General features: G+C 35.6%; 1 protein-coding gene across 1 annotated transcript in view; it reads right to left on the reverse strand.

Annotated features, from left to right (window-relative positions):
* Positions 1–22,278, reverse strand: part of trpc6a (transient receptor potential cation channel, subfamily C, member 6a) — a 152,015-nt gene that overhangs the window by 14,479 nt on the left and 115,258 nt on the right. Inside the window, exons 8-9 of the mRNA XM_028800286.2 lie at positions 19,901–20,096; positions 194–397 (exon numbers count right to left, since the gene is read on the reverse strand). Of these exons, the coding sequence (XP_028656119.1) occupies positions 194–397; positions 19,901–20,096 (400 nt within the window). The remainder of the gene's footprint in view (positions 1–193; positions 398–19,900; positions 20,097–22,278) is intronic.

Raw genomic sequence — 22,278 nt, forward strand, 5'->3', positions numbered from 1 at the left:
AGCAGCAAAAACCAGCAAATCCATACTACTAATATAATTATTGACAGTAAAAGATGACTCTGAAGAAAATGTACTGTGCCTTTTGATTGACTTTAGACAAAAACAAACAATCAAGTGCACCAAATGTAATGTCCCTTCCATACTTGTAAAATTATATTTACTCTTTTAAAGATCTAAAATATAAATTTCTTACCTCATTTAATTCAGCATCCACCTTCTTATCATCTTTTTGGCATCGGACCAGCATCACTACAAAATGTTTTATTCGTGTAAGTAAAGAGATGATGGATTTGGGACTTGGAACAAGATTAAAGGGCACTGGCAGCGTCCGACCCTCCTCAAAATAAGAAAACCACAACTTAGCTCTGGCAAATTTCCACTCCACGTCAGCATCATCCTGGAGCAGTTACCAAAAAGAGTAAGCAGTCAAGATTAAAGTGATGAAGGATACACACTGTATATTGTGCTAAAATCTAATTGCATAGTATAACATTTATTGCAGTTTGAGTTCTGTACGCTATAAATATTTTGAAACATTCACGCTAAACCAAAGGGCAATCTGGATGAACTCAGCAGAAAAATAAAACTATTAAAAGTACTTGGAACACAAGGTAAATTTATTATTAGTATCACGAAAGCAGTCATTTTAAAGGCATTGATTTCAAAGTAACTTTGCGGCAGATTTACAACACAACACATCACTCCATCTGTATGTTGTTTTTAATTTTTGTCAACAACTTATTGTTGGTTGTTCTTTATCTTGATTTAAGATTTGTTTAGTTATTGTTTTACAACATGTTCTTCATTATCACAGCCATGATGTTAAGCCTTGAGGTTGATGGTTAAATCCTGCTACTGACATGGTGTACCCACGAGCAATTCACATGACCTGGCTGTGCTCCAATTGGAAAACCAAAATAGAAATGTAACCAATTGTATCATAAATGGTTTAAGTCGCTTTGGATAAAGGTGTCAGCCAAATAAGTAAATGTTATATTATTTAGAGGCCTAAATGTAAATACAGTAAATATTAAATCACAAAAATCAAATGGCACATAGAGAATAGGTCTGCTAAGCTTTTTTTTAATCAATGGTGATTATTACATAATAAACATATTTTAACATACCAATAAATTGTTAAGCCTGTCTGTTCAGATCAAAGTTATGGTGGCAGAAACCGATATTGCCAGAACTGAGCACAAGGTTAGCCCAACAATGGATGAGGCTATATCTATTGCAGACCCACTCATTCACACACCCACATGTCATAGGTCTCTTTAGAATGTGTGAGAAATGAAAGAGTACCTGGAGTAGTTTTGATAGCAGAGGGGCAGAGGGAAAACAGCTCAGCAACATCAGAAAATTATTAACAATAAATAGGTTAGGAATCTCTAGACATTAAGTAAAACCCTGTGTAGTATAATTTCTACGTATGGACTTCTACACATGCAACATGGTGCATTAAGATTGTAATTAACTAAGGACTTTGCACTAAATACAAATTAGTTCTCAATACTGTCAATAATAATAACAATAATAATAATTCTTTACATTTATATAGTGGTTTTTTCACTACCCAAAGTGCTCTCCATGCAGGGAGGACCTGGAACATGAACCCATGATCTCTTTACTGCAAGGCAGCTGCACTACCACTATAATGAATGTTAAGCCATTAAAATTTTATGTACAGCTGCTGTTTACTATTTTCAGACACTGTCTGCCCACTCATCCATGTATATTCTAAGCCCTGTGTTTTCCATTACATGGTAAAAGAGAAGAATCTATTTTAATCACTTCTTTCAAAAAGCAGGAAACAACTTTGAATAGGATACCATTGTAAAAGGCACTTGTGCCACTGGGCCCGTTATAGAAGAATTGAAACAGCTTGGTTAGGAAAGGATGCTTGAGATACTATAATACTTCTCCAGCAACAGTACTTTAATTTTTAAGTGCATTCACATATAATGTGAAAAGCACCTACTGTAGTTGCCATGTTGGTCCATCAGCCTATCTATCAGTTTGTCTGCATGAAACAACTAAGCTTCCAGTTGACTAAATTAGTTGAAATTTGGAACACTTATTATTGAAGGAAATTTACTGTATGAAGAAAATACATTTTTCATTTTTTAAATTTCAAAATCTCTCATTAAAAAGCATTTGTGAATTTGTAAACTCATCGTTCTTAAAATGGGGAAACTTTCAGTGCAACTTCAATTACGGATTAGTTAAGTGTTTAAAATTAACTTTGAGTGAGGTTTATTCACCTTTCATGTTCTATATGTTTTCTTTTACTCATCTGACAGCCAGTCCTAACAGCAAAACAGATCCCCAAAACAAGTTACTCAGATGTAGGGAGAAGTGTGCACACACAAGCTGCTTCCCAATTAAATTATACAATTATAACTTTTTTCCTGTTTTTGCACCCAGTAGTAAGCAGCCAGAAATTCAACACAATAAGACAGTCATGTGCACAGATCACATTTCAACATCACATTGGATTACACTTGACTGATTCACCCTTGGAAAATTTATCCTCATTTCACAAATAACTGATTCCAATTATCACCGCTGCTTCTGTGCCAACTTAGATATTTTACAATATTTTTATAATGTTTTGTGTAATATATCATTTCTCACCTAGCTTAAATGTTGTACGTATTCTTTTAGTATTGTATATGTTGGTGGTGTTGCTGGGGAGATTTAGTTTATGTTGTGTGTTTCCTTTGTTAATGTTAACAAATTTGAACTCTGTTCTTTTAATATACTGTAAGAAAGATAAAGCATATCTTTTTCTATGCACCTGCTGTATTTTTTAACAGTAAGAATGTCTTGATGCAATGTCAGGAAAAAAGATGCAGAACAATAAGGGTATAGCCAAGGGCATACTTGTGAATGGGGATGGTGTGAAAGATCTTGAGTCAAAAAAGAAAAACTGATCTTCTAAACCCAATATACAAAGTGAGAAACAAATTCAAAAGAAGAATAGTAACAGAACAAAACACTAAGATCTTCTTGGAAGCGCCTTTTAATTTCTGCTTCAATAAAAAAATACATAGGGATTAAGAAAATTGATATTTTCATAATAGCACTGCTGTCTTTTTAAATGTTTCCATGATGTTATAGTAGTTATTGTTTATATCACAGTTATAAACAATATGGCTGCTATTTTTAAAAACAAACACAAACGAAACGTACCCTTAAAATAAAAAAAATAATAAATATAATAATAAACACCAAAACAAAATAAAGTTGATAACAATGAAAATAAAAAAACTGGAAAACAACTCAAAAACAGCAAAGCTGAACATAAATGAAGTCAGATTAAGGAGAAATTCAAGTATTTTTACAAGTCTGAGACATTACAGGATGTATAGCATTCAAAACTTTGCAAAATACTGATGAGGCAAACAAAATGTAGAATTTTTTAACTTACAAAATATAAACTATTTAAATGTTTTATCTCAAGATACAATATTAATTATTCATTAAATTTTGTTAACTGGAATGTTAAAGGACTTATTTCATGAATTCTAAAGGAAACAAAGTGCATTTATATCTCTATTTTTTGAGGTCAGATGTAGTAAATTTTGAAAACATCACCTTAAATAGTAAGGATCAACCAAGGTCAAAAAGAGACTGGGTAAGTCTTTTTAAGTAAGGAAAGAACACCAAAATTTTGATTAACAAGAAGCCCTATTTGTAGCTAAAGAGTACAGCATCTCTGAAAAACACTTTTAATCGAGATTAATGAAGACTTCTGGGGCCTCATGTATAAACGGTGCGTACGCACATAAATGTTGCGTACGAACGTTTCCACGCTCAAATCGCGATGTATAAAACCTAAACTTGGCGTAAAGCCACGAATATTTCCACGGTACCTCATACCCTGGCGTACACAATTTCTCTGCTCGGTTTTGCAGACTGGTGGCACCCAGCGTCAAGGCAGTGCTACTGTTCCTGTATGGTTACCCTTTCTTTCTTAGACCCACATTCCTGACGCGGCTTTATAAATACACTGAAATTAAATGCATATTGTTTATTAGTGTACAGTGATCCCTCGCTATATCGCGCTTCGCCTTTCGCGGCTTCACTCTATCGCGGATTTTATATGTAAGCATATTTAAATATATATCGCGGACTTTTTGCTGGTTCGCGGATTTCTGAGGACAATGGGTCTTTTAATTTCTGGTACATGCTTCCTCAGTTGGTTTGCCCAGTTGATTTCATACAAGGGATGCTATTGGCAGATGGCTGAGAAGAAACCCAACTTACTTTCTCTCTCTCTCTCTCTTGCGCTGACTATCTGTGATCCTGACGTAGGGGGTGTGAGCAGGGGGGCTGTTCGCACACCTAGACGATACGGACGCTCGTCTAAAAATGCTGAAAGATTATCTTCACGCTGCTACCTTCTGTGTGCAGCTGCTTAGTGAAGCGACATGCTGCACGGTGCTTCACATACTTAAAAGCTCAAAGGGCACGTATTGATTTTTCACTCTTTGTTTTTATCTGTCTCTCTCTCTCTCTCTCTGCTCCTGACGGAGGGGGTGTGAGCTGCTGCCTTCAACAGCTTTGTGCCGCGGTGCTTCGCATACTTAAGCCAAACAGCCCTATTGATTTGTTTGCTTTGCTCTCTGTTTCTGACAGCCTGTGCTCCTGACACGCACTCCTTTGAAGAGGAAGATATGTTTGCATTCTTTTAATTGTGAGACAGAACTGTCATCTCTGTCTTGTCATGGAGCACAGTTTAAACTTTTGAAAAAGAGACAAATGTTTGTTTGCAGTGTTTGAATAACGTTCCTGTCTCTCTACAACCTCCTGTGTTTCTGCGCAAATCTGTGACCCAAGCATGACAATATAAAAATAACCATATAAACATATGGTTTCTACTTTGCGGATTTTCTTATTTCGCGGGTGGCTCTGGAATGCAACCCCCGTGATGGAGGAGGGATTACTGTAATGCATCTGATTGTAATTAACCTGTAGCAATATAATGGTCCAGGGAATAGCCATAGTATTCCAAATACCATAACTGCTTTAGTGTTGTTACTCTCACTGCATCTTGTTCTTCTTTCAGCTGCTCCTGTTAAGGGTTGCCACAGCGGATCATCTTTTTCCATATTTCTCTCACTGCACCACTCAGAGTATTTATATCACTGTATCTGAGGGGGGAATAACAGCAGCAGATGATCGGAAAGAGAATTATTGGTATACAGTTTCAAGCACACACTACCACAGCCACGGCAAAACGCGTCAAAGTCTTTCCTGTACGGACCTCGCGTTTCAGAAACAGTTTCATCCCAAGAACTATAAACGCACTCAATCAAGTGCTCCTTGTAGAACTGTTTGTACTTATAAGTACAATTACTTCACTGTAAACTTGCACTACAGTTATAATATTGCACAACCTGCGCCACTTTATAAAGCGCGTATGATGACGATATCATTTTTAAGATGAAATGCAGCAAAATATGTTGCTTATAGTATACAGATAAAACTTTAACTTCATTTAAATAATCAGTATTGTTAATAATTAAACATGTGAGGACACGGTGCCAAAGCGCTAGCTAGTTCACGGATAGCTCCTGCCTTGCACTGTATTATTACTGGTGCTGACGCAACACTGGAAGGATAGACGGATAGAATAATTAAACATGTACTACGAAGATATTTCAATGTTCCTTAAAACTTTTGAAGAATTGGCGTTCTAAGCTTACAGATGGCTTAACGTCTATTACAGAGCTAATTGTGTGGCGATTGGGTATTTGGAGAAAGAAAAGTAAGGACAGGAATTGGAGGTTAGTACGTTTGAAAGAGACAATACTTCTGTAATAAATTATTTCATCGAAGGTCGCGCATGGCGCAGCAAGCCTCTTGCGTGAGATATGAACAATCACTGCGTCATCGTGTTCCCATGTTTAATAACATGCTTTCATTCCTATCATCATGAAAAAGATATCACGTATACATCTCAGTATTTTATATTATTCAGAGAGCTGTAATATCACGAATGTAATGGATTCTGTGTCCTGTCAGAGAAAGAGAAAGAACAGAAGCAAGTAGTGATTCACACACATAGAGCACATAGAAGATCAAATACAGAACAAAGCATTTAACGTCCTACTTTAGTTACGATGGGATTTGAGAAACTAGTAAAATAAATAATTTAAAGATGAAGATTATGAGGTTCTACTTTAATGACAAAATAAACTACGTGATTAAAGTGGAAATTTCGAGATTAAAGTTGACATTTCGTGCTTTTTTCGCACTGTGTGCCTATTTTTTTTGTCTGTACCCTAATAAGCTTTCATATGACATTCAGACGGTCCGCTACGAGTCGCTTTTTCACGCTGACTTTGATATGTGACAACTTCTTTTTTATTTCGGGCACTGTGCGACTTTGTGAACTTGAGCTTTCGAGTTTCTCCGACACTACTGTATGTCACGCAATCAACTTTCTTTTGTTGATTATACCACTGTTTAAACCAACAAATAGTACGTTTTTCCTTTGCCTCCACTTGGTATTCGCTGAAATTCTTATATTTTCCCCCGTGCTTTTCCCATTGTCTTTTCACAGAAGGCTATTTATATCAATTTGCATATTCAAAGAGGCATAATTCTGGGAGGAGTTGGGGTGGGACAGAAGGCGCGTGCACGTGCATTACTTTTCACAATGATCAGGATTTATGTAGTGGAAGAACGTGAAAGTTTGCGTACACATAGATTCTTGCATCTGGATTTTTCTGTGCGTACGCACATTCCCGCTTTTGTGCTTACGCCATGTTACAGTGTGAGTTCTACGCACAGTGTTATACATGAGGCCCCTGGTCATTTTGTTATATGATTCTGTGTTTTGATTCAATATATATGCATGAATAAAATTATTACAGTTGAGCCCTGAAGAATCTGTTCATGTGATAAAATAAATTCAGATTATTTTAGCCAAAAGCTAAAAACTAGACAAGTTCTGTCCATTATCAGTAATGTGTTTGGCAAATGCTTTTGAACACCTGAGTATCTGCTTCTGAAATCAGAGATTATGGGTGTAATTCTAAAAAATCCCAGTGTTCAGAATTAACTGATGAAGAGTGTGCTATTCCCAGTTATTAGTTTTGCAAGTCTGATTACTTCAGAACAGTTCAAATATATAGATGCTAGTGTTATAATAAAATTAAAGATCTCCTCAAATAAAATTTTTTGACATATAATTGCTACCATTTAAAAAGATATTAATACGTGATCACTTCTTCGTTTCACCTTAAATTGGAGAATTACAATTGGTAAAATAAATATCCTTCCTATATCTTTTTAGAATATTCTCACCCACAGCATAGTAACAAATGCTTATGCTTAGACACAATTTCCACATATAAAAGAGGCAGTTTTGCAAAGGCACATCACAAGTTACTTGTTTTATTCAAGGTTCTGGAGTTTGTAAACAAAACCTTTCACTCCGAATCTTCAATATATGGTACCACTGACTCCAACTCCAACTTCTTAATTTATGGTACCACTGACTCTGACTCCGATTCCAGTTTCTCTTATTTGTAATTAGACTCATATATTTACTATGTTGATTAGAAGCACACAACATACAAGATACAATGGATTTCATCATTGCCAATGTGGAACATCAGACTACTTTTTTATCACCCTAAACTGTTAAAATTTGGGTTTAATGTGGCTTTTGTATATTATTTATTAAAGAAGTTACAAACATTGAGTAAGATTAAACAAAAGACAAAACTTACAAAATTAAAAAATAACATATTTTTAAAGACTTAAAGAAAAATACTTTAATTGAATTGGTATATTTGAAATTAGACATTTTAACACATTATATTACAATTTACATTTAGTCAGGGTCGGTACATTTTTTCTACTCCGACTCCAGTAACTCAACAATTACTTTTGACTCCGACTTCAACTCCACAAGTCCGCCTCAGCAGCTCTGGTTTTATTTTTAGAGTACACACCCTTAGATGATCCAAGGCAATACTAGTAATGGAACATTTATATTAAAATCTCAGGTAAAGAGTAAATACCACCAGCATAATTTAATTTAACTTATGTCTACCTTGACTAAGACTCTGCAAAATATAACCAGAACTAGGTATGAATTTTAAATGATGCTATAAAGTGCCTGCCTTCTTAGGTCATATGTTTTGGGAATGTCCTACACTCAAATTGTACTGGGGAAAATCTGATTTAGTTTTCAGTTATTTATGAATTTAAAATTATTTAATGTCCTCTAATTGCATTATTCAAAGTCACTACTTTTGGGCCAATCTGATGTGTCGTGAAAAAAAAAAACTTATTGTGATTTCTTAAACTGCAATGCTCACTTGTGACACATGATCTTATCTGCAACAAATGGAAAAACTTTATTTCATCCTCCATAAGTCATTTCGATAATTACATTTCATTTTAGTTAAAAGCTGAAAAGATCAAATTTTCTCTGTGAGGAATGTGCCAAAGGTTTGTTTATATTTCACTAGAATCGATTAAAACTGGATTAAAGTAAGCTGAACAGACCTGCATTAAGCTTTTTGATTTCACAAAAACATATTTAGGGGACTTCTATATATTGTAACTTTTTCCCAAATTGGGTAAAGGATTTAATTACCTTTTTATTGATAAGTTATGAAACATAAATGTATAGAAATAGTCTTAATTGAATTGTTTGTTCTGTCTTATTCATTTTAATGCAATTCATAATAATAATACTATAATAATGAAGATTGTTTATTTTCCTAAAACACATATCATTAGTGTCTGTGACAAAACTGGTGCACACATATATACTCTATATGATATGGGGTACACAATAAAACCTGCACATTTCATAGCAACTGGGCTATAAATCAAACCTAGGTCTACAGAGGAAGTAACACTAACAACTACATTGCCACATTGGCTTCCAATAAATTAATTTTCATTGCACATATAGACACTCATGTTTATGTCAGAATGGAAAGCAGAAGCACTAGACAATGTACAGTAGTTATTATTTACTCATCAACCAGTGAAATAAGCCAGGAAGCCGCTTAAACTGACATTTCTATATTTCTTAACAGGATGGAACACACCCATTGCATTTCTTCATCTTGTTTAAAAAGTAATATTTTTGTGTTTATTAAGTATGAAAATATAATCTTGTATTAAACATATTTATCGTGCATTATTGATTACTTGTCACTTATTTTTATAAGAAGCATTCAGCTTATACTAGGTGTGGGTAATAAATGTTTGCGTTAGATCTCAAGACATATGGGAAATCAATAACTATAATTTTTGGCATCATAAGTCTACAAGATATATGAAAAAAATCACAATTCCAAGATTTATTTGAATTTAGAAAATGTTTTTCAGTTTGTACAGAGACTAGCAAAGAAAAACAGCAACAAAATATTTATAAAACCTAATAAAATAATTCAAGACAGTTCTGTACTATTTGAAATTGGAAAAAAGTCATTCTCACTTAGAAGATCTCTTCAAAAGACTTTTAAAATATGGCAAGACCTAATTAATAAAAATGACATTCTCCCTTCTTTGTTGTTTTTAGAGATTTACTCTTGCTGTTGGCTCTCCTCTTTCTCTTGGGCTTCTAAGATGCAAACTATGAACTGCCCTTGTACTAAAATGCTATTCCTTTCTGTGGCTGTGCCATATCACCAATATTGGATAGAGTGTTCACAGTGCCTTTATGGGTTTCTGTTTTATGTCCTATACCCCTTCCGTATTTAGCAATCTGATAATTAATATTTATGTTCTTTATAAATCATTATATGGCACTCCTCTCTACATCATTACATGACAATTTATATATCAGCTATATACATTTAGTTAAGTCATAGAAGAAACAGGATGCGTAATTTAATTTCCTTGTAAGAATTTTTCAGCAAGACCCTAAAAATGTCAAGTAATTTATCTGCCTGTATACAATTGTCAAGGGCATGTTCCTAGTCATTTGGTAGCATATTTAATTAAATGACACCCAAGAGAAGTAAGTCTGAATGGGAATGGACAAGGAACATTAATATCCAGCTAAACTACAACAGCTGACCAGCTGTGAGCCAAGAATGGAATATCTTGGTAAAGGGAGAGAAGATTAATGATGATTTTGTGTGAAATACATTTCACTGAAAAGGTTTTATGGTTCCAAGGTACCATGGTGTTTCTTAAATTGAAAAACAGACCACTTTCAAAAATGATATACAAAAAAGGGAGAAACAGGATATATATATATATATATATATACATACATATATTTCAATATACAAACCTTGAAGTCTTAAATTTAATGATGTTATTTATAAAATACATTATTTAATTAAAACATTTGTTGTGCTATTCAAGGCTTTTTCATTCACTAGTTGACTGTAATGGGGCATTTAGTAGCATTATATTTACTTAAGAATAACAGAACTGAGACAGTGTTCAGCTAATTACATTTTAAGTAAGGAGTAGATAGGTATTTTATACAGAATATCTTTTATCACTCACACTGCACAGTGTTAAAGAGACAGTAATATGAGTGGAACATCTGTGGCATTGTGCCAAAGAACCTTAACGTACTATGACGGAAATAATATATTCTATAAATTAATTACAATACACATGTCTCAAAGATACATTTATTTACATTCATCCATTTATTCATGTTAATTAATGCCCCCCAAAGCATGGAGAACTTCTTTCAGCAACACCCTCTTGGTGACACCCAAAGATCTTATGATACCCTAAATTTGGAGCTGACTAGAGAAGCACGGCAATCTTCCATGTTGGGGGATAAACTGTCAAAGTGCATCCACTACATCCCAAATTCCCATCTGGGATAGGAATCATCAGCCATCCTAGCTGGGTTGCCTCTTACGTTAAACTGTCCATCCACTGTGGCCTCCTGGCCGGGTAAGCAAGTTACACTGTTCCTTCTGTGCCTTCTTTCAAAAAAATATATATATATAAAATATGCTGAGAATAATTAGTTGTACTAGCTAAAGTACTGGGTGTTGATCGAGTATATTTGTAGAATGGGTTACGAAAGAACGTAAAGATTTATGTATTTTTCACATAAATGTGATCATTTTGTTATTGCTAGCTGTTCCATTCATCATCAACACTGTTTCTCTTATCAATGTCTCTGCTATTATGTAGCACAAATAAAACTGTAGCACAAATGAAAAACAAAATCACACTGGACCCTCAGGTTCAAAATTGTGGTTTCCAAAAGAGTCTGTCTTGTACATATGGTTTTAGAAAGCAACTACAATCATATGGAAAAGAAAGTAAACCCTCTTACAGTTCTTTTGTTTTACGTATCAGGACATAATAAAAAAAATCTGGTCCTTACTAGGTTCTAAAATAATTTAAATCTAACCTCAGGTGTAAAACAACACAAAACAAATACCACAGTGTCATTATTTATTTAACAAAAATGAACACAAAATGGAGAAGTCTTGTGTGAAAAACTAAGCACACCCCATGATTCAACAGCTTGTAGAAGCAACTTGAAGTAATGGTTTTCTGTATGACTTTATCAGACTCTCACATCATTATGGAGGAATTTTGGCCCACTTTTCTTTACATTGTTGCTTCAGTTCATTGAGGCTTGAGGGTATTCAGTTTATGGACAGCTCTCTTAAGGCCCTGCCACAGCATTAGAGTCGGGTTGAGGTCTAGACTTTGTCTGGGCCATTACAATACCTTGATTCTTTTCTTCTTCAGTCATTCAGTAGTAGGTTTGCTGGTGTGCTTGTGATCATTGTCCTGTTGCATGACCCAATTTCGGCCAAGCTTTAGCTGTCGGACAGATGACCTCACATTTGACTTCAGAATACTTTGGTATATTGGGGAGTTCATGGTCGACTCAGTGACTGCAAAGTGCCTAGGTCCTATGGCTGCAAAACAAGCCCAAATCATCACCCCTCCATTACTGTGCTTAACATTTGGTATGAAGTGTTTGGGCTGATATGCTGTGTTTGTTTTTGCCAAACGTGGTGCTGTGCATTATGGCCAGACATCTCCACTTTGGTCTTGTTTGACCAAAAGAACATTATTCCAGAAGTCTTGTCGTTTGTTCATATGCAACTTTGTAAACCTTTGTGTTGCTATGTTCTTTTTAGAGAGCAGAGGCTCTCTCCTGGCAAGTCATACTTGTTCAGTCTTTTTCTAATTGTACTGTCATGAACTTTAACATTTAACATGCTAATAGATGCCTGTAGAGTCTGAGATGTAGCTGTTGTGTTTTTTGCAATTTCTCTGAACATTTAACAGTCTGACTTTGGAGTGAATTTGCTGGGATGTTCACTCCTGGAAAGACTGACAACTGTCTTGAATGTTTTCTAGTTTCTCACTGTAGAATGATGGATTTCGAATTGTTTGGAAGTGGCCTTATAACCCTTCCCACACTGATGGGGATCAACAATTGCTTTTTTTAAGATCATTGATGATATTTTTCCTCCTTGGCATTGTGTTAACACACACCTGAATGCTCCAGACAAGCAAACTGCCAAAACGTCTGCTTTTACAGGAGTGGTCACAATTGCTGATGATCAGTTAGTCAAGTGCATTTGATTAGCAGCACCTGGCTGCTACTTACCCTCTAACTTCCTATGGAACCAGTAAGAGTGTACTTAATTTTTACACACTGATTCTGCATTTGGGGTTAGTTTTTGTTAAATAAATAATGACACAGTGTAATATGTCATGTGTTGTTATTCATCTGAAGTTGTATTCATCTAATTTTAGGATCTACTAAAGACAAGATGATTTTTTATTATGTCCTGATATGTAAAACCTTAGAATTGAAAGAGGGAGTACTTTCTTTTTCATATGACTGAATGCCAAATTTGGTCCAGATCAGTCAAAGGGTGTAGAATTGTCTAGGAATCAAGCATCTGCATATACTTCTTGGTCATTCTGTGTAAATCCCTGCTAAAAAGAAATTAATCTGTCTTCTTTTATAGTAAGGATAGTGTTCTTTGACAGATGTGAACCACCCTGAATAATCTGCTAGCAAAAAAGATTTAGAGAGTAGTTGCTGAGGTGTCAATTGCAGCAGAGCAGAATATGCACATTTCTTTAGGAAGGAAAGAAACAAAAAAAAAGTATTTTCCAATGCTGTAGTTTATTCTGAAAGCCACAGAGTTAAATCATAATCATTGTTGGATAAGGATTACAAAACACTGGTCACAAAACAAATAAAACCAAATTGAGACAAAAGAACTATGAGTGAAAAACCAGAGTGTCAAAATAAAGATCATCCAACCATACTTGTTCACTAGTCAAATCTGTATCTCGGACAAAGGGCTGAGGTGGAATTTAGCAGCAAATCTTCTTGATGTGAGTCACAGAGGTGAAGCAGTCCTTAGCAGCCTGGCAGGGTTCTCTGACAACTCATTACCTGCTTGCACAGACTTCTAAAGTGGTGATGTGATGAACTTTGAAATTTCCTCCTTTTAAAGATCCCTTTTGAGTTTTTTGGCCTTGGTTCCTCCCCTTTGCGCAAATCTGGTCAAGTCCTATTGTCTACAAATCACATAACTGGTGGACCATTTTATATGTCCCCTGATGTGCCAGTTATCTGTGAACACATTCTCTGGTTTAAGCCTCTTTAGATCACTTACCTTGTCCACACATACACACCTGCTGTGTAGATATGGGGTTGATTGAGGGTACAAGACATTTAAAGGGTTCCTTAGAAGGCCGGGGGCCTCATGTATAAACGGCGTTCAGACATAAAACTGTACCATATGTCCGTTTCTATGCTCACATCGAGATGTATAAAAACTAAACTTGGCACAAAGCTACAGACATTTTCACGGCAGTCTCAGACCATGCATACACACGTTTTTGGTCGATTTTGTAAATGGGTGGCACACAGCAACAAAAGAGTTCTACTGTTCCTGTGTAGTTTCCCTTTCTTGCATTCCATGATTTGGTCTTTATCATATATACCAAAATTAATTGCGTATCATTTAACAATTTAAGCTTCTTGATTGTAATCATTCTGTAACACTGTAATGATGCATGGAATAGCAAAACTATTCTAGCTACCATGGCTGCTTTAGTGTTGTTAGTAGACATTGCAAATGGGAAAATTAGAAGAGAACACGTTGTGAGGGATGGCAGGCCAAATATTCCAGTCCACACCCCCAGGCCGCTAGATGGACTCCTCCCGGCAGCATGGAAGGTCCCCAAATTCCAGCAGGGCATTATGGACAATGTAGTTTTTATAAACAACCCTGCTGAATACCATGAGGACCACCAGGAGCCGCTGTAGGGAGGCTTGTAGAGTGCTACGTGCCCTATAACCCAGAAATACGTCATGATCACATGACCGGAAGAAACGACGTGCTTCCGGGTTGAAGAAAAGGACTTTTAATCTGTCCCGGAAGTGATAAGGAATCATGGAATGTAGGATTGGAACCACTTCCGGGTTGGGGAATATAAAAGGACCATGGGAAAGCCCAGACGTTGAGCTGAGCTGGGTGGAAGGGTGGCAACGCGTCTGGGAGAGGAGGATTGGTGAATTGATTATTGATTATAGTGTATTGTATGTGTAGTGTGGAGTGGAGGGTGCTTTGTGCACAGTATTATAATAAAATAAATAATAATTGGAGTTTTACCTGGTGTTTGGAGTGGTATCTGAGGGTTCAAGGGAGCTCTAGCGCTCCCTACTGCTACAGCGTATTTAGAGATCATACTGATTTATTGTCCCATGATGATGTCATTTTAGACTTCCAAGAGCTGTCCTCTTGGAGCTGTGTGCTGATCTGGGGCTGGCTTTACAAAGGCGGACTTTGAGGAATTGTTCTGTACCTCTTCCTTTGCAAGTTCTCTCCACCCTCGGATTTTTAACCACAGGAGCTTTTCAGCATGAACTGGCTGACCAATTGGCTATTTCTCAGTCATCACTGAGTCACGGCATGCCAGCTATATGGGATGATATTATCTGCTTGACATCCAGATATATTAGATTTCCTAACCAGTGGTTGAACAGGCAAACAGCACACTGCAATTCACTGCAATGTCTGGTTTTCCCAATGTAATTGGAGCAGTCAACTGCGGACACATTGCTATAAAGGCGCCTTCAGAGAATGAATTTGTTTATGTAAATAGAAAGTATTTCCACTCTATTAATGTGCTGCTCTATAGTCCGCTGAAAGTGTGTTGCATTGTGCAAGCATGTAGCTTGCTGCATAATTTTGGACACAATTGTTGCTTGCTTGTACCTTTCTCCACATCTCTTAAAGCATCCACTATTGCATTTTGTTACTCCAGAACAGCATCCGTCAGCACACAGCCAGATGTTTCCTCAGTGTTTTCCAAGGCATGGTTGTGTGCACAGGTAGTGTCTAAAGATGTGCTCACCGCAGCAGTACCATCACTGCGTGGATTCGTGTCCCTAGCATGGGAGTCACCTTTTGTAATATTGTCTGAAATAGAACAAACAGTAATACTGCCTCTGCTCCCTGTTTGTTTATCTTATTAAATATGAAAATTATTTACACTTCAGGTATGCTTCTTTTTTATTTTGTGCACTGTGTGACTTTCTGAAATTGAAGTTTGGAGTGCCTCCACTACGCTGTGACATTCCATCACTTTCCTTTTGTTGCTTATATCACTGCTTTAACCACCAAATTGTATGTTTTTCCTTGCCTCCACTTCACTGAGCAGGACCTCCATTTTGGATTCATGGAATTTCTTCTTTTTTACACGTGATTTTGACATTGTCTTTTAAAAAACACAGAATGGAAGGGGCTTTTTATAATGATTTGCATATTCAAATAGGCAACATTCTGGGAGGAGTCAGGGTGGCTGTAGTCACGTGTAAGTATTTTAAAATTCATATTGATTAGGATTTATAAAGTGTGCAGAACTTTGCTCATGCACAGTGGTATGCATCTGAATTTTTTGTGTGTATGCACGTTTCTAGTTTTGTCCATATGCCATCTACATATGGTGTTATACATGAGGCTCCAGGTGTACGGAGAGAGTGGGAGATCTGGAAGGAAAAGGCCTGAATAAGTGTATGTTTTCTCAAACAGGTGAACCTCCAGAACTAATAGTTTCAAAAAGAATTATTAAAACTGCACAGACAATTGTAAAAAGTTATTCACAATAATTTAAAAACAGCTGGAAAAAAGGCAAAAGATGTGATGTGCACCATAATGCTCGAAAAGATTGATCACGATGGTTCATAAATGGCTGGTCGAAGGATAATGGTAAGTATTGCCAGAAGAATCAAACAGCAAAAAAGTACAATTTTAACCAGATCTTTTCATTCTATCTCAGTTTTTGCTGCATTCATGTTTATAGAAATTGTCCCTTTAATGAAGAAGATGAAATTAAACTCATCAGTTCTTACAAAGTTAAGTGTCATTGCTTTCCTGTGTTTTCCAATGCTGTATCTTTCCTAGTGTCTATATAAACAAAAGGAATTCCGGTTTCTGCATTACATCTTGCCTGAAGAAGGGGCCTAAGTTGTCTCGAAAGCTTGCATATTGTAATCTTTTTAGTTATCTAATAAAAGGTGTCATTTTGCTTGACTTTTCACTACATCCATAATGGCTAACACAGTATAACACCCTAGTACTACAGATATACAAGACACTGAAATTTACTGCTACTACATGGAATTGAAGACCCAATGGAAGAAACTGGCACACCTTAACAGGAAAATCTTCTTCTTAACAAAATACAAAAAGGAAAATCTTATCCTGAAAGGCATCATGATAAGGAATCCAACCATACACACTTATAATATACATCGTTCTCCTCTCTTGCTAAATGAATCTTAGCCTGGATAGGTTTATTAATTTTTTTACATCTAAGAATCTCACTTAAAGGTTTTCCTAGTTTTGTTTGTCCTAGTGTCTATATAAACACAGGGAATTCTGATTTCTGTATTACATCATGCCTGAAGAAGGGGCCCGAGTTGCCTCGAAAGCTTGCATATTGTAAATATTTGTATTTAGCCAATAGAAGGTGTCATTTTGCCTGATCTCTCACTGTAAATAACCTTGAAACAATTGTTTTTACTCAGCCCATTTAATATCTTTGAACCTTTCTATTTTGTATTTTAACAGCACTAGTCCTCTAGGCCACCCAAACCCCCCAAAAAGTCAGGCATTCCAAGAACCTGCTGGTTCATCTGTATTCTAACATTCTGCAAGCAATTTTCATATATTCTTTGCTGGCCATCGTTTTCTTTATTTCTATCAGTTCTAAAAATCAAATCACAAAAAGTAGAAAAAACAATAAAAAAAATTGCTGGCAGTTTCAAAATTCATAATAAAAACCCGACCCCTACAATTCAAAGAGCCATATAAACAAAAGGTCCATTATGAAACAGGTCTTCATGTATTTAAAAAATCAAAAGAAAAGCAGAACAAAGGCAGAGGCCTGGCAGGGTATTTGTGAAGAAAATTAATGAATTCTTGCCAAGTTCTGAAAAAGCTTCATACTATTCCTTGTAGGGAAGTTTAGTTGTTTCTAGTTTTAGATAAGACATCACTTTCTCAGTGATTTATAGAGAAGGGATTGGATTCTCCCAGTTAAGCAAAATTAGTTGATATACAGGCAATATGGTATAGGAGATCTCATCGTATCTAGAATTACTCTAAATAATGCAATTAAGGGTTTAGGAGTGATTATAAAACCAAAACCTTTCCCCAAAAATGAACTGTGAATGAGGCAGTCCCAAAGCATATGACCTAACAAGGCTGGTACTTTTTGAAATCATTTGCAATACTAATGTTCTGGCTATAATTTACACTATTTTCATTTTGAAATATGTGTATGATGTACAGTTTTAAAGTGAATTACTTTGCTTGTCACAAAATGACAAAGAGTATTTGTGCTATGAATCATTAACTTCCATTTTGTGTCAATAATATTAACAATGGAGCTATCTTTTCTATCATTGTGTAAGTGCAACTACATATGCATACGGTAAGATTAATTGATGCTGTCTGAAAATACTACAGATATCTTTGTCATAACTAAGTATTTATATATAATATATAGTTCTTATTTTTCTTGTACTTATTTAGATGTAGTATTTAGTACTTATATTTACAGATCATGTTTCCTCACACAGAAAGAATAATAACATCAAGCTGAACAGTCAACATGGTACTGTGTTTAGATTGAGTATCCACCTTGTGCTGATTGCACTCTGGATATTAGAACATTAGAACAATCTCGATAAGAACAGGCCAATCAGCCCAACAAAGCTCACCAGTCCTATCTACTTAATCCTTCTAAAAAAACAAGAAGTCTAATTTTGAAAGTCTCTAAAGTCCTACTGTCTACCACAGTACTTGGTAGCTTATTCCAAATGTCTATGGTTCTTTGTGTAAAGAAAAACGTTCTAATGTTATTATGAAATTTGCCCTTAACAAGTTTCCAACTATGTTCCCATGTTCTTGATGATCTCATTGTAAAATAATAGTCTACTACTAATTATTATAATTAGTAATAATAGTACTAATTCTCTTCATAATAATAAACTTCAACCATGCCACCTCTTAATCTTCTTTTGCTTAAACTGAAAAGGCTCAGCTCTTTTAATCTTTTTTCATAATTATCCTATATAGACCTGGAATGAGGCTCATCACTCTTCTCAGGACATTTTCTTGCTCTGCTGCATCCTTTTTGTAGCCTGGAGACCAAAATTACAGACAGTACTCCAGATGAGGCCTCACCAGTGGTGAGTTCCACTGTGGTGTGGTGTGGTGGCTCTGAGGCTAGGGATCTGCACTGACAATCGGAAGGTTGCCGGTTTGAATCCCGTAAATGCCAAAGGAGACTCTGCTCTGTTGGGCCCTTCAGCAAGGCCCTTAACCTGCAATTGCTGAGCGCTTTGAGTAGTGAGAAAAGCGCTATATAAATGCAAAGAATTATTATTATTATTATTAATAAGCTTGAAATTAACCTCCTTGGATTTGTACTCTACACATCGTGCTATATAACCTGACATTCTGTTTGCCTTCTTAATGGCTTTTGAACACTGTCACCTCCCATTGTGTATTCAAATCTAATAATTTTTACTTTCTATGTGTAATACTTAACATTTACTGACATTATACTTTATCTGCCACATATGCTCTAGCCATTCTGATCTAAAACATAACCTTAATCAGAAAATAGGTGTAATGCCCAGGTATCACTGGTAGATGACTACCGACATCAAAAATTAATTAAAAATGAAATGTTTCCAGTTTCATTGCAGTATGTTCTACTGAATTGCTTAGATCCAGCAAAATGATTTTTAAAGGTAACCAAATTCTTTACTTAAAATCATATACAGTATGTTGGTAGAAAAAGGTGACTGATTGTGCTATCAGTATTTTACACTAAAGAAGATGTGGACATTTGGATGCTCCAAAGTTTTTAACTCTTCAGAAATTAGGCAGCTGTTCTTATTCATTATATGGTAGCAATTGAGGCATCTACAAGGATGAATGGCTGCTGTAATGACAGGTCTTATAGACAAAGGATTATAGAATTATTGAGTCCCTTTCAGCTGCCGGGAAAGCAATGACACAACCCATTAGTCAAAAAGGGTCGTATTTTCAGCTATCAGTACTCTTTTTTAATCTTTTCTATACTGAATAATTATCTTTTCTTTCTTGATGGTCTGTGCATTTTCTAAGAATATGTAGGAGGCAAAATAAAGTGATATTTAAACTGTATAAGCCTTTAGAAATGATTAGTAAAGCACATTCCCGTCAGTTTAAACAGCTAATTAAAGCAAGTCAAGTCAAGTCTTTATGACATCTGTATTATATGGCAGATATATACCTTGATTTTAAATGTATATCTTTTTATGTGTCTCATTAACATACCACACATGTAATGTACACTCTGTGAATATGAAAAACTGTAAAATTACCTCTATTTCTTGAAAGGAGTTGTTGATCATTGCAATCAGCATATTCAATAGGACGATAACCATGGTCACATTGTAAACTCCATACAGGACATAGCCAATATTTTCAATGAATTTATGGCTATAATTAATCACAACAGATTTAACTTCTGATAATCCAAATATTGCCCAGAAAAGTGTTTTAAAACTTTCTTCAACTCTGTAAAGGAAATAAAGACATGACTATTTTTTGTTGCATTTTCTTATACAATACAGCATATACTGTAACTTGGAGAACCTGAGCTGCTAAGTAAGATATTAATCCTGTTCAGGCTTTATTGCTAAATATAATTGATAGCAAACCCTGATGGATGTTATTTAAAGTAATGATAAGCTTCAAAAAAGAAAAAAAACATTAGCTTAATTTAGCTGATTCACTAGAAAAAAACTCCACTTCTTCATGTTTTTGTAGCATTGCAGCTCAGATAATTTTGTTTTGTGTACAGGGTGGTCCAGATATAACTATGCAACTTTCAATGCAATGCAATGCAATAATTGCATAGTTAGATCTGGACCGCCCTATATTTCTAATACTAATTATATTAGCAGAATGATTATTAGTTTTGTGTAGAAATAGACAGACGCAACAATGTTCACTGCACATCAAATTATGTTTGCAACTGACAACACCAAACATAGAAGATTCCAAATGCACATTACAATGCAATTTAAAAAATTCTCATTTCAGCATGTTTTCCACCTATTATTTCTTCATAATTAGGTTCATCCTGTTGGTCTTGTTTGTGGTTTCCCATATTATATTGCCTACTTGCTAGTTTTAGAAATGTAGATTCTTAACTATAAAACTGAACTTTAATGACAAGCAACAAATATACATAAAAATGTTCTGAAATGAACCAGTCACTCCGCCCAGAATAGTTTGTCATTTCCTGTTTCCCCAGAGTTTCCAAAATATTGTCAAAAATATTTTCAAGACATTACTTTAAACTTCATGGCTTAGTAACTTGCTCCATTTCTTTAACATTCTCTGAATGAAAAATTACTTGCTGAAATTTTTCTGAGCTGTATCTTTTAGATTCCTTACACTTGTGCCCTTGTGTTCCTGTTGAAACCGTTACTTAAAGGCAAGAATAGTGGATAGATGGATGGATTCACCTTTGATCTTTCCTTCTTATGTTTAAGTGCTTATATCATGCCACCTCTAAATCTCTATTTACTTGATACGAACGGACTGATCTTTTGCTCATACTCTGCAGCTCTGTAATCGGTTTCCTGTAATGCAGAGATCAGAACTTCACACAACTTTCCCTCCATGTCAAGAGAGTGTTGAGTTATACTCCACATAGTAAATAATCAAGCATCAAGTCTGCTTCCTTAATGACTTCTATAGAATATATTGCCAAGTCAACAAGGGCAAGTTCACTAAGATTCTCAGATTTTTCTCCTAAGATGCACTTTTTAGCTCCATTGCCCATATTGTTCAATCACATTTCATACCGTATTTCTATATTCAAGATAAAAGACTTTTTCATATTAAATGTCATTGCTGCATACAGTGTCTTACCATTGCTGAATTTTGCCCATGCCTTTTTGAAAAGATATTAAATGTAGTTTCTTGTATCGTAACATTATGCTTTCTGTGTTTACACCAATTCTTCCACCATTTGAATACTGCATCTTAAATTACTCCTTGAAGTGTGATAAAAAGCCTCTTATGGGGCACCCTATGAAAAGATTTGTGTAGGTCAGGGTCAATTTGATCTGCTGTAATCAGCTTCTTCCTTCTCAACATATACCATCTGGCCAAAAAAACAATTCACACATTCTAGTATTTCATTGGACTGCCTTTAGCTTTGATTATGGTACACATCTGCCATGGTATTGTTTCGATAAGCTTATGCAATGTCAAAACTTTTTTTTTCATTCCAGAGTTGCATTAATTTTTTGCTAAGATCTTGTATTGATGATGGGACAAGCAGACCACTGTGTAGCTCCAGCTAATCAAAAAAATTCTCATTGGAGTTGAGATCTGGCCTCTAGTGTCCAATCAATGTGTGAAAATAATGTCTCATGATCCCTGAACCACTCTTTTACAGTTTGAGCCTGATGAATTCTGGCACTGTCTTCTTGGAAAATGCCTGTGCCATCAGGGAAGAAAAAATCCATTGATGGAAAAACCTGGTCATTCAGTAGTCCGCTGACCTTACTCTTTTGGGCACATAACTTGCTGAACTTCGACCTGACCAACTGAAGCAACCCCTGATCATAACACTACCCCCACAGGCTTGTACAGTAGGCACTAGGCATGATGGGTCGGTCAATCACTTCATCCACCTCTTTTCTTACCTTGATGTGCCCATCACTCTGGAACAGGGTAAATC

This window comes from Erpetoichthys calabaricus, chromosome 4, assembly GCF_900747795.2.
Source record: "Erpetoichthys calabaricus chromosome 4, fErpCal1.3, whole genome shotgun sequence".
In the NCBI taxonomy this organism is placed as follows: Eukaryota; Metazoa; Chordata; class Cladistia; order Polypteriformes; family Polypteridae; genus Erpetoichthys; species Erpetoichthys calabaricus.